At 41.1% G+C, this 14,267-nt stretch overlaps 1 protein-coding gene across 4 annotated transcripts in view; it reads right to left on the bottom strand.

Moving 5' to 3' along the window:
* The window catches only part of nfia (nuclear factor I/A), a 347,682-nt gene that overhangs the window by 67,351 nt on the left and 266,064 nt on the right, over positions 1-14,267 (bottom strand). For all 4 annotated transcript variants that reach the window (XM_041791310.1, XM_041791311.1, XM_041791313.1 and 1 more), the window contains exons 3-4: positions 9,919-9,984; positions 6,353-6,427 (exon numbers count right to left, since the gene is read on the bottom strand). In XM_041791310.1, the coding sequence (XP_041647244.1) occupies positions 6,353-6,427; positions 9,919-9,984 (141 nt within the window). The remainder of the gene's footprint in view (positions 1-6,352; positions 6,428-9,918; positions 9,985-14,267) is intronic.

Raw genomic sequence — 14,267 nt, 5'->3', positions numbered from 1 at the left:
AATAAAGAAATGTTGACCAGTTCTGCTGCTATAGCTGCTCCACGTTAGTCTCTTCACTGGCCGCCATTGTTTACAGACTCGCAGTCACTTTAAGGAAACCACACCTGTAGCCACCGAGCATACCAGCTTTAAGCTTTGCAATGACGACCAACGTGGAATCTGAAAAATCCATCCACTCTGCAAGGTCATGTATGAGAAGGCCCTGACTATATCTGCTACTCAGTAACTCTGCAACACAAAACACCAAAACTCTTTCAGTCATAAACTCATAAAAATGGAAACTTGAAGGAAAAGTTGCCAGGGTTAGCTCGCTAAAAAAGGAGATTTAGTGAAGATTGGCGAAGTAGAGGATGGATGACGGAGAGAGACGGAGGGATGATTGAGGAAGAGAAGTCAGAATCTGCAGAAATCAACTGAACTGACCAATTACATTTAATACACAGCTGCTACACTAACCTATACTCCCTCACCCCTCTCTCTCCCCTTCTGTCTCACCCTCTCTCGCCCCGCTCTCTCTCTCTCTCTTTGTGTGCTGCTTTAATAGGATATTGATCGACAGAGAGAGATTCGATTGGCCTGCCAGTGAATTGTGTAATGGCTGCACAACGCCAAGGTCACCCGCTACGAGTGTGTGTGCGAGTGTGTGTGAGTGTGTGTGTGCTGTTCGATACCCCCTCCACCCCCGACCACTTCTCATCTTCTGGTAAGCTATAGGCTTCAGTCACCCCTGCAGACCTCTGAGAGTGCATGTGAGAGTGCACGTCCATTAAACACTTTCTCTGTAACAAACACACCAACACACGGAGCACAGGTGTCAGGGTAGGGCTGTCCCTAGACTATATTTATGATTCTCATAAACAGCTGACAGTATCAGTAACAGCCACACTATCAATAACAGTTTGATAGCAACAAAAATAAAAGGCACAAAATTAGGACACACTTTTGTCTTCAGTCAGCAAAAGCTGCATCCGTTCTAAACTGGCAATGTTTAAATGTCAGACTACATGTTTAAAGCGTGGTCATCAACATGATTTGATAGACGAAAAGCTGTAATTAAAGATGTAAAAAAAAAATTGGCACATCTTGAATTTGATCAAAAAAGTAGGGACAGGGCAACAAAAGGCTGGAAAAGTAAGTGGTACAAATGAAAAACATCTGGAGGAGCAGAGGTAAAGATGGGCAGAGGTTCACCAATCTGCAAAATCCTGAAGACGTTGAATCTCCCTCCATCTACAGCCCATAATATCATCAACAGATTCAGAGAATCTGGAGAAATCTCTGTGAGCAAGGGACAAGGCTGAAGGGGCCCTCAGGGGCCACTGCATTTAAAACAGGCATGATTCTGTAGTGAAATCACTGCATGGGCTCAGGAACATTCCAGAAATCATCGTCTGTCAACACAGTTGGCCGTGCCATCCACCAATGACAGTTAAAGCTGGATCATGGAGAGAAGAAGCCATATGTGAACAGGATCCAGAAACAGCGCCGTCTTCTCTGGACCAAAGCTCATTTAACATGGACTGAGGAAACATGGAAAACTGTTCTGTGGTCAGAGGAAACCACAGACGCCGTGTCCTGTGGACTAAAGAGGAGAGGGAGCATCCAGCTTGTTCTCCTGGCTCAGGTCTAAAGCCTGCATCTCTGATGGTATGGGGTTGCATTAGTGCCTATGGCGTGGGCAGCTCTAACATCTGGAAAGGAACTATCAATGCTGGAAAGTAGAGAGAGCTTTAAGAGCAGTGCTACTCAGCCTGTGGCTGTTTTATGCCGTAGTTTGAAACATTATTCCCCAGAAAACCTTAAAATGGAAAATTTGACCTCAGAAATTATACATTGCAAATCACACAAATCAGTTTGTTTCCCACACTTACACAGTAGGCTTTAATTGTCAAACTTAACTGTCAACTTCTATTTTTGTCTGTATATTTCCATTGCCCTTATTTGTAATTTTTTGCTACTTTTTTCCAATTTTACTGCTTTTAGCCCATTTTTGACACTTCTTTTTGTCAATTTTTTTTCCTTTTTACCAATTTTTGACACTTTTATTCTGCTTTTTGCAATTAAATGCCTCTTTGGGCCCAATTTCCAACCTTTTGGCTGATTTGTGCTCATTTTAGTCACTTTTTACTCATTTTTGACACTTCTTTGTGTCAATTTTTACCATTTTTTTACACACTTTTATTCTGCTTTTTAGCATTTTGTTCCCCTTTTTTTGCCACTTTTCGCCCATTTAAGCTACCTTTTGCAATTAAGTGACAAGTTTTTGCCCATTTTCCCCCACCCTTTTTTTTTCTGATTTTTGCCCATTTTAGTCATTTTTAACTCATGTTTTGGTCACTTCCCACCCATTTTTGCCACTTTTCTCCCAGTGTTTGCTGCTTTTTGACCATTTTTGCCACCTTTAACTTATTTTAATTGCCACTTTTGACCACCTAGATTGTGGCTCTAGCAAATGTATTTTTCAACAGTTTGGCTCTTTGGTTGAGTATCACTGCTTTAGAGTAACATATGCTCCCATCCAGACAACGTCTCTGTCAGGGAAGGCCTTGACTGTTTCAGCAAGACCACGCTAACCTGCATACCACATCCATCACAACAGCATGGCTTCACGGGAGAGGAATCTGGGTCCTGAACTGGTCTGCCTGCAGTCCAGACCTTTCACCAGTAGAAAACATTTGGAGCATCAGAGAAGGAAGAAGACCCAGGACTGTTGAGCAGCTAGAGAACAACATCAGACAAGAATGGGACAACATTCCTCTTCCATCAGCTGGTCTCCCCACTTCCCAGTGTTTACAGACTGTTGTTAAAGAAGAGGAGATGCTACACAACGGTAAACATGGCCCCGTCCCTACTTTTAAATGGTAAGATGTCTCAGTTTAACATCTGATCTGTTGTTTCTGTTCTGTTGTGTTTATGAGACTTCAGAATCACTGACTTCTGTTTTAATTTGCTTTTTACACAGCGCCCCAACTTTTTTGGAATAAGGGTTGTGTTAGAGTGGTAAGAAACATTTATCTATGCACAATGAACCTGTATAATGATTTATAGATCAGGCCAATTTAAGAAAGTCTCATTTTGCTTGGAACTCTGTGATGTGATGCTACAGTAGTATTACTGTAAATGCACCCTATAACACTGTATATCAGGTGTACTTTAAATACCTGTATTTAATCTTAAATGTTGGCTTTAGAAACTCTGACTTTAGGCTCAGCAGTCCTGGTGAATCAGTGTGAAGTCAGACAGCTGCTGAAGAAGTGATCAGGTGGCTCTGTGAGTGTCTGAGAGCGTTTTTCTCCGCATTTATCACTGTCTTCATCTATTCCTTAATTAAAATAAATGTTTATCTGCCAGCAGACGTTAAAGAGAAAGTTCTCTGGATTACATACTGACTCTGAACGCTCTCATACACACACTCCGCCTACAGGTACATGATGTTTTAACACACTGGTATAGCTGGAGGTCACACACATACTGGACTCTCCTGCACTCTAATCTATAAGTGATTCTTCCAGAGCCGCATCGCTGCAAATCTGCTGACCAACACAATACACACAAGGATACACACATATAGAAGCACACACACAGAGCAGAGAAAGGGTGTGTGCTTCTGTGAATACATCTGTGTCTGCCTGGCTGTGTCTATGAGAGAGAATATACCATAAAGCAGCTCAGACATTTCCCTCACAGTAGAAATATTTCATAAAGAAGCTCCATGTTGAAGCTAAAGTGCCTGATTCTGACTGCATGAGGATATAAAAATATTCAAATACAGCACTGACAACAAACATAGATGACAAAAGCACATATTGGCTCACACCATGATAAAAGACTGAATAAATTATTCATACTAGGTTTAAGAAAAAACAAGACCAAATTTCTTAGTTTAACCCTCAGGAATCACGAGGGATATTTCTGTCCATTTGGGCAATTTTCCTCTTTATCTGCTCACCTGTTAGAGAATATGGCCCATTAGTTTTCTAATGAAATGACAGGCTTTTCATGCATAAGCCTATAATGGGGAAATGGCTGATTTTAGTGATGAATAGTAAAAATGAGAATTTCTACTTTTTTTCATGATCATAAAATGAAATGGCAATGGGATCAAAAAATGTGATTTGAATGGGAGTCAATGGGACGTTTTTGTCCTTAATGATTCGAAAGTGTAGTAAATTATAAATCTGATGCTACACAAACACTGCTGATGCATCAAAGTCAGTATTTTGGCTAATCATGGACATGTCCAGGCTAGATGTAGACATAATGCCCCATTCATCCAACATTTGGTAGATAACACTTTTTTTTTCATAAAAAACAACATTGACTTTAAGTTATCAAACTGGCATTTAAAGGGTTAAAATCCTCAAAATGATTGAATGTTCGGTAGTTTTGAACACAGCTGAAGTTTAAGAGATTTATGCAAAAAAAAAGCAGAAAAAATAATTAATCCATTGAGTTTTTATAGCAGTTTTTTGGAAGTGGACATTTTTAAAGGGTAGTAAATCAAAGTGATGCCTGAGGGTTAATCAATGAATCAGTTAGAATTAATGTTGATGTTGTGTCACTTTTTTCATGTGTGAAATGGACTGGTCTAGCCTTTTCTAAATATGCTTTCTGAGAACCACTGACTTAAGTGAAGCTACCCTCACGTCTTTACTACCCTGAAGAGGACAAAGCCTCGGGGCCAGTACCCCTCAGTGGACCCCAGGCCAGGACAATGTTGTTCCTGTTTTCTTCTCTTCTGCTTTCTTTCATTGACACAGACGAGGATCAACGAAAGAGGGAGATGACGAGGCACCAGGGTGGTTGGAGAGTAAGGTTTTCTTGATTTAAATGTAACAAAAATGATTTAAGGATATAGCAGTTATAAAAATCAGTGCCAGTACAAATGCTGACTTTTAAAATAATTAAGCTGATGGCCCGTACTGATTCCACTGCTATTTTCATCACTTCTTTTGGTGCAACATTCCCACAATGCCAACAGTTTTTCTTGTGTGTGTGTGTGTGTGTGTGTGTGTGTGTGTGTGTGTGTGTGTGTGTGTGGGGGGGGGATCTTACATCCCTAAGATGAATCAGGGCCAACATCTGGCCCGTAGGCTAGGCTAGAGCATCCAGTAGAGCAATGACTCTGCTTTTTAAAATTCAAACATAAAGAAATAAAACTGGTTCAAACACACTGCTGGCAAGTGAGATTGTCAGTTTCTGAGAGTGTTCAGAGGTTGGAGGTCTTTTCTGACCACCAGAGGGCAGCACCATGAGTGTGTGATGTGAAAGCTAAGACCAGTAATGAGGGTAAAGTTGTGTTTCTATCCTGACAGCAGGATTAAACAGTCCTCCCCTTATACCAAGAATCTGCTGCTCCATGGTTCCCTCCACTTCGATGCCTGTAAAACCCCGGTGACGCGATTATGACGACGATCATGATGAACCGATCCGGAGAGTAAGTCAACAAAGTCTGAAACAAAAGTTGGTGTCACTATCAGCTATGACTTAATCTGGTGTGTGTGCATTATTGTTGTTGCTGCCCTCTGTGGATCCACTTGGTGCCCTCCACACAAACACACACCTATGGCGGCGTGTGTGATGGCGTTGGGTTGCGCAGTGGCGTGCATCTGATCACACTAGGATAAGTGTGTGTGTGTGTGTGTGATCGATGGCTCTTTGATCAGAGGTCTGTGTGTGTGCTGACAGGCACTTTACATCTCCTATTGTTAGCGGTGGGCGATCGACAGACTCATATAGATCCCACTGCGCTCTCTGTCACTCTCTCTCTCTCTCTCTCTCTCCTGCATGTCGGCACTTTTTAAAGGTCACGTTCGCCCCTTGCTCGCTCTCTCTCTCTCTCTTTCTGTCCTTTATGTCTATCTCACATCCATCTCTACCCTCCTCTCTCTCTCTCCTCCTCTTTGCGGTCTCTTCATTGACCCTTCAAATCTCTCACATACGTCTCATCATTCAGTGACATCACAGGGAGGGAGGCTGCTGATTGGGTGGAGTTGATGATGCAACAGATGCTAAATGATGCCACAACAATGCCAACTTTAATGCCTGAAGTTCTGCTTAAAGGTTAGGTGTTTTTTAAACAAGAATACATGATATTTCACCTCCTGAAGCGGTCACACTCCACTGACAAAAGCAGCTACTTTCCCTTAAAGATCACAGAAGAGTCTAGACTCAGGCTGCCTGCTGTAGGAGGTGTGTTTGTGCTGACTGTATGGCATGTTTCAATCAGCCGTTAGAGCCAGCAGTACCTTTGTCAGAGTGGATGCGTGTTGACTGCATATTTTCAGCTCTGGCTGACTTTCATTCCAGGTGTAGTTCATGAAAAGAGTGAAAGAAAGAGAGTTGGACTTACTCTGCGAGACTCGTACTAACTCAGCCACCGTGAAGACGCCTGGTGTCACGAAACTGTCCTGGAAACCCAGGTGACCTGAGAGATGGAGAGAGTTCATTAAAACACGCATTCAGACATTATTTTAATCCTCATGATTACAGCTAACAGCTGATGAAACTCCTGCGTCAAATATATAAGTATATATCTGACATGCAGCATCTCATCTCCACTACTGGTGCTAAAAATGGAATTAAATCTACACATTGTTGTGATGTTTTTACAGTTCATTTTCATTAGGACCTTCCTGATATCTCACTTTTTCTCCTCTCACTCCTGTGTGCCTTCTGTGACTGCACAGCCCTGCAGTATCATGCCCTTATATGGGCATAAAGGGGCGTTTCTCTATGCTAATTAAGAGAAATGTGCACGTGCTTGAAGCTCAGGAGCACCTGGCATTCATCAACTTAAGAACACAGGAGAGAACAATTCATGGATCCCACGGAGGATTCTGTGACAAACTTCAGGAACAAATTTAAGAAAAATACAGAGATATCGTTGAACGAGGCCCAAAAGCATACACTAGACATAGCGGCATAACTATATTCTACCTGAAATTTTTAAGTTTTGGTCTTTTTTTCTTGTTTTTGTACTTCAGATGAACTTCCCTTGGTGCGGACCAAATGACCAACATGTCAGATGCAGCTCCACCGTCCTTGGGTGTTCTCACACATCTCAGGGTGATGTGTTTGAGTCTGTATTGTCTTAAAACACTTTGGATTCTTGACTGATGATTTCTCTTCATACTGACCATCTTTAAAGAAGTTAAAGTTGCATCTGGGATTTTACGTCTGGGGTTTGGATGCAAAGAAGAAACTTGTTTCTGCAACTTTTTCACCTCATGTTTAATACACGCATGCATCTCCTCAATGCCTTAAATCTTCTGATACCCTGATAACGCTGCTAATCCAAAGAGCCAAACTGTTGAAAAATAGATTTGGGGAGAGAACACTGGGAGAGAAGTGGCAAAATCGGGTGGGAGGTGACCAACACATGAGTTAAAATTGGGAAAAAATGAGTGAAAAGTGACTAAAATGGGCAAAAATCTGAAAAAAGGTGTGAAAAATGGGCAAAAAGTGGCATTTAATTGCAAAAGGCACCTTAAATGGGTGAGAAGCAGCAAAAAGGGGCAAAAAAGTGTCAAAAAGGGAGAAAAGTGGAAAAAAGAAGTGGCAAAAATGGTCTTTAAGCGGCAAACACTGGGAGAAAAGTGGCTAAAATGGGCAGAAAGTGGCAAAAATGGGTGGGAAGTGACTAAAATGGGCAAAAATCTGAAAAAAGGTGTGAAAAATGGGCAAAAAGTGGCATTTAATTGCAAAAGGCACCTTAAATGGGTGAGAAGCAGCAAAAAGGGGCAAAAAAGTGTCAAAAAGGGAGAAAAGTGGAAAAAAGAAGTGGCAAAAATGGTCTTTAAGCGGCAAACACTGGGAGAAAAGTGGCTAAAATGGGCAGAAAGTGGCAAAAATGGGTGGGAAGTGACTAAAATGGGCAAAAATCTGAAAAAGTGTTGGGAAAAGTTGTCAAAAAGTGGCATTTAATTGCAAAAGGCAGCTTAAACAGGCGAGAAGTGGCAACAAGGGGCAAAAAATTGCAAAAAGCAGGATGAAAGTGTCAAAAAGTGGTAAATAGTCAAAAAGAAGTAGCAAAGGTGGATAATACTGTGAGAAAAGAGGCAGAAAAGGGCAGAAAGTGACATAAATGGTTGAAAAGTGTCAAAAAATGAGTTACAGGTGGCAAAAATGGTCAGAAAGTGGCAAAAAAATGTTGAAAGTGACTACAATGGGCGTAAATTAGCAAAAAGGAAGGAAAATGGGTAAAAAGAGGCCTTTGCAAAAAGCAGGATAAAAGTGTCAAAAATGGGCTAAAAGCAGTAAAAATTGAATTGAAGTAGCAAAAACCTGCAAGTAAGGGTGATGGAAATACACAGACAAAAATAGAGGTTGACAATTAAGTTTGACATTTACAGCCTACTGTGTAAGTGTGGGAAACAAACTGATTAATGTGACTTGCTATGGATAATTTCTGAGGTCAAATTTTCCTTTTTAAGGTTTTCTGGGGGAATAATGTTTCAAATTAAGACAAAGAAGAGCCACATGTTGAGGATCACTGCTGTAAACCCTGTGGCTCTGAGGTTTAAAACACATCTTAAGTTTGAACTCATCATTGTGTTCTGTATGATTGAGCTGGTTGGCCTTCAATGGCTAAATCATTATCACGTGCTTATTTACGAGGCAATCGTTAACCTACTTCCTGTGTACTTCATGTGAAAAATGCTGGACGCTTCAGTCTCGACTAAGTCTGTGACTGAGTCACATACTGTACTTTTGCTCTCTGTGCCCAAATTCCGTCTGTAAACGGGTAAAAGGAGTTTCAGGTACGCTGCTGCTGCAGGAGCCCAAATGTCCTGAGGAGCTGGTCTCTTTAAATCTTTAAAGGTAGACTGAAAGAACCTGAGTAGGATGCACCAGGCTGTAGATGTTTGACTGAGGACTTTCTGATCTGTGACTCAGGAGTTGGCATCCCTGATTTCACTCCTCTCTCCTGTCTGTGACGTTGGATGTCTGTATTTTCTTTCTTAATTTTTCAGATGAACCTTTATCAGGTAGTGCAGAGATCTTTTTTCTACTGTTCTTCTAAATTAAACTTAAAGCTCAGCGGTACAAACGACGATGTTCAGTAAGGGCAGTCTGAGCGTGAACATGAAGACCAGTCAGAACAACAATCAACATAAACCATCCTTCTTATCTGGAGAGAAATTTCACTCCCAGACTGGTCCTTCAGACCAGTACCCCTTTAACTGGTTTGTTTACATGATGCCTTTTTGTTCTGATATTTGTATCCATGCTAATACCACTAATAATGTAATCTCATTAGATCTGTAATAACTACAGAGCAACAACTATCATTGAGTCAGTAACCGTGGTAACAGCAGGATGAGGTGTAGTAACAGGAAGTAGAAGACACAAGGAGTGGAAGCTTCTGTGAGTCTGCTGGCACGTAGCTGAAACTCAGGGTCAAGGTCTAAGACACACTCTCAGATAAAAGCAAAGAGGATATCCTCAACACACACTCTTTAAATCTCACACACACTTCCAGACAAACAACCTCCACAGAGGAAGTGTGTGTGATGAAACCACAGCATCACCGTCTGACCACCGGGGTCAAACTAAGGTCGTCCTGAGAGAGCGTGAGTCTGGTTCAGACCGCTGACTATCTCAGGATGATGTTTAAGTTAAACCAGGATGATGTTTAAGTTAAACCAGGATGATGTTTATGTTAAATCAGGATGATGTTTAAGTTAAATCAGGATGATGTTTAAGTTAAATCAGGATGATGTTTAAGTTAAACCAGGATGATGTTTAAGTTAAATCAGGATGATGTTTAAGTTAAATCAGGATGATGTTTAAGTTAAATCAGGATGATGTTTAAGTTAAACCAGGATGATGTTTATGTTAAACCAGGATGATGTTTAAAGTCAAATCAGTGATGATGTGTTTGAACGTGTTATCATCTGTGTTAGAGTCTCTCACCGTTCTCTGGCTGCTCCTTGATTTCTGATTCGCTGGCCTGGTTGGGGCTTTCTGATTGGCCGGCTTCTGCAGGTAAAGACATGAAAACAATGATGAGGATGAGTCCAATCACAATGGCAACGATGCTGTGCTGAGAAACATGTTAAACACACAGACAGACAGGCTCACTCATACAGTAGAGGCCCACCAACATGGTCTACTGTGATTGGACGGTTTCTTCACTGATACAGAACCACGGATCAGAACACTTCGAGGACCACTACCAAGCTAGCAGCACTCCAAAATGAGGGAAGACTTCCACGTATCCCAGTCATAAACAACAATTCCAATAAAGTTACGTCACACAAAGACGTCACACACCCAGCTGCAATCAGCTGATTGGTCAATTGTCTCCCAGCCAATCACAGCTGTTCCTCTAAACAAGGCGGTCTGTCTCCAGCACACAGGGCTGATGACTCTCAGCTGACGAATGTTTTTGATCCAGCGATGTGATAAAATCTCCGTCACAGAACCAACAACAGCAGCACTGATCAGATAAACGGGGTCTGGTCTCAGGTTTTGAAGAATACACTGGAACATTGCAGGATCAAGTCTTGCTCTCCATCCTTACTCAGGACCCACCAGCTCCTCTTTAAGATGAAATCAGGACCACAAATCAATAAAACTGTCAACCAGTTTAATGTATGTAATGGAAAATGTCACTTTAACTCAGTGTTGCTCAACCCTGCTCACCCGAAGAGACAGTTGTTAATATACATCTGCAAGAGCCACAATCTAAGTGGTGAAAGGTGGCAGTTAAAATAAGTTAAAGGTGGCAAAAATGGTCAAAAAGTGGTAAACACTGGGAGGAAAGTGGCAAAAATGGGTGGGAAGTGACCAAAACGTGACATAAAAGTGACTAAAATAGGTAAAAATCAGAAAAAAAGTGGGAAAGATGGGCAGAAAGCATCAAAGAGTGACTAAAATGGGAAATAATGGCATTTCATTGCAAAAGGCAGCTTAAAAATGGTCCAAAAGTAGCAAATGAGTGGCAAAAAATAAGTGAAAAGTGACTAAAATAGGAAAAACATCAGAAAAAATGGGGGGGGGAGGCAAAAAGGCATTTAATTGCAAAAGGCAGCTTAAATGGACAAAAAGTGGCAAAAAAGGGGCAAAAAATTGCAAAAAGCAGAATAAAAGTGTCAAAAATTGGTAATGAGTCAAAAAGAAGTGGCAAAAATGGGCTCAAAGTGGCAAAAATGAGTGAAAAGTGTCAATAAATGAGTTACAGGTGGCAAAAAATGGTCACAAAGTGGCAAAAATGAGTGAAAAGTGACTACAATGGGCGCAAATTAGCAAAAAGGTAGGAAAATGGGCAAAAGAGGCATTTAATTGCAAAAAGCAGGATAAAAGTGTCAAAAATTGGGTTCGAGTTTCAAAAATGGTTGGCAGTGACCACATAATGAGTGAAAAATGACTAAAATGGGCAAAAATCAGAAAGAAAAGGGTGGGAATAATGAACATAAAGGGGCATTTAACTAAAGGCAGCTTAAATGGGTGAGATGTGGCAAAAAAGGGGCACAAAATTGGAAAAAGCAGAATAAAAGTGGCTAAGACTGAGAAAAGAGGCAGAAAAAGACAGAAAGTGACAAAAATGGGAGAATAATGTCAAAAAATTAGTTACAGGTGGCAAAAATGGTCAAAAAGTGGCAAAAATGTGGCAAAAAATGACTGAAAAGTGACTAAAATGGGAAAAAAATCAGAAAAAAGGGTGGGAAAATTGGGCAATTAAAGGCATTTAATTGCAAAAAGCAGGATAAAAGTTTTGAAAATTGTCTTGGAGTTTCAGCTACGGGTGGGAAGTGACCACATAATGAGTGAAAAATGACTAGAAAGGGCAAAAATCAGAGAAAAGGTGGGAAAGAAAGGCAGAAAGCATCAAAGCGTGGCAAAATCGAAAATGAATGGCATTTAATTGGAAGTGGAAAAAAACGCAAATAAAAGGGGCAAAAAATTGTAAAAAGCAGGATGAAAGTGTCAAAAATGGGCAAAAAGCAGTAAAAATGAATTAATGTAGCAAAAAACTTGCAAATAAGGGCGGTGGAAATATACAGATAAAAACAGAGGTTGACAATTAAGTCTGACAATTACAGCCTACAGTGTCAGTGTGGGAGACAAACTGATTAATGTGACTTGCTATGGATAATTTCTGAAGTCAAATTTTCCTTTTTAAGGTTTTCTGGGGGAATAATGTTTCAAATTAAGACAAAAAAGAGCCACATATCCTCAGAAAGGAGCCACAAGTGGCTCCGGAGCCACACGTTATCACTGCTCTAACTGGACAAACGTTTCAAAATCTTTACAGAAGCCCTGGAAGGACATGCATGCACATGTTTCATGTTTTTTGCCTTGAGAACATGTCAGCTTTCTTTGCTCCTACAGCCAAACAGAGGAAAATAAAAATAAATGGATGCATTATTGCTTGGTACTTCTGCACAACAGACTTTCTGCCATAATTCTTGACCCACTTTTGGGCCCCGACCCACCAGTTGAGAGCCGATTTTCCAGACAACAGAAGACTGGGAAAGAATGTATCATTCATTCTTATTTTCATATTTTCAGGAGATAAATGGGAGTGAATCAGAGAGCAGCTCGATACCACACTACTATTACTCCTCTGTGTGTGAAGGAGACGTCTGTATTGATCTTTCTACCACAGCACTCTGGTTTCACCTGATCACTCACAGACACAGCAGACTGCACGGCTGCAGAGAGGAGACGCTGCTCTGACTGCTGCACAGCAGCCTGAGAGACACCACTACTACCTTTGACATGCCACGCTTTGCACACGTGCTGTTACAGACTGAGAGGACTCCACTCCTGACTAAAACTCAACTTTGATAAAGTTTGATCAAAAGTCAGGCAACATCTACACCTGTTTGATACAAGGAAGCAACAATAACAGTCCTGGTGGCCAAAATGTCCTAGTTTCTTTGCAGCCAAAGTTTGCTTAATATGAGAAGACTTCCATTCAGGAACTTTGCAAATGATTTTATGTAGTTCAGAGCAGAGATTCTCAACCTTTTCAGCCCACGACCCCCTAAATAAAGGTGCTAGAGACCGTGGACCCCCACTGAACCTGAAGGTGGATGAACACAGCCATGCACAATTAAGATCCCATAAGGGGGATAAGAGGGAGAGCTTTCTTGGACTGCAAACTGGGGGCTCATGGAGTCAGCAAAATCACAGTTCATTGTAAAGTTTAGCTGTGATAACTGTATTTTATATTTAACCTGAATAATAACCACTCTAATCACAGTAACAAAGATCTCTTTTTAGTCATTTGTTAGCCATCTCAAAAATATAAATCCATTTTCTTAAAAAATGAATTGAAATGGGTTAAAATGTAAAAAAAAAAGGTGGTGAAATTGGAGCTCAAAAGTAGTAGAAGCAGGGTAAAAGTGGCAAAAAAGGACACAAAATGTGACAAAAGAAGATTAAAGAGTGGCAGATCCCCACATTGAGAAGCACTGGTTTAGACAGCACACGCATGTTTAGTTGGATTTATTCTCCTGCTACAGATCTGCAACATCAAGTAGACTTCATTAAGTATTTACTGTTGATCATGAAATAAAACCAGAGTACTGAACATGCTGACAGCTTTATAATAAAGGTAATGAAACAGACAGCAGCATCATAAACTTAGAGCAAACCCAGACATGGCTGAGACCAGACTGGAAGATCCAAAGAGAAATCCTCTGTTGGGTTTTTGATTGATTGTCTGATTTAAGCGTCCTGCACCCTCAGGCCTGCAGGACAACCAGGACAACCAGGATGACAAATGATGATCAAATTTAAAAAGAACGTCTCCACACATTCAATTCACACGACAGAAACGTCGCCTTACATCTCATCAGGAGGAAAACGTCCACATTCAAGACTTTAGACAGGCAAATCCAATCACTGTTCACATGTCAGAAAAAAACATCAACTCAAACAACACAAATATCCCCCTGAACAAGATTCTCTCCTGTAGAAACACTGCAAACAAGAATGCAGGATAACCAAGGATAACATGTCTGAGCGGACGTTGAGTTAAAAGTTACAGAAGCGGTTTGATGACCACTAAAGCATCTTCACATCAGAGCCAGCCCCCCTCTGCCTCGTCCTGGTTCATCTTTGAGTTGGATGACCACAGACACACTGCTGGAGGCTTGTGAGTTCATTTAGACCCCTGTCCATGCTACAGCATCACTGATACCAAACATCCATCAGACAGATCAGAGGTGTGTCTTAGAGATGTGTTTTGGGGCTTTTTTATGCAGACAGGAGGACAGACCGGGGCGAGAGAGTGGGGGAGAGACATGCAG

This window comes from Cheilinus undulatus, linkage group 7 (assembly GCF_018320785.1).
Source record: "Cheilinus undulatus linkage group 7, ASM1832078v1, whole genome shotgun sequence".
Lineage (NCBI taxonomy): Eukaryota > Metazoa > Chordata > Actinopteri > Labriformes > Labridae > Cheilinus > Cheilinus undulatus.
This window is presented reverse-complemented; position numbering and strand designations above follow the sequence as displayed.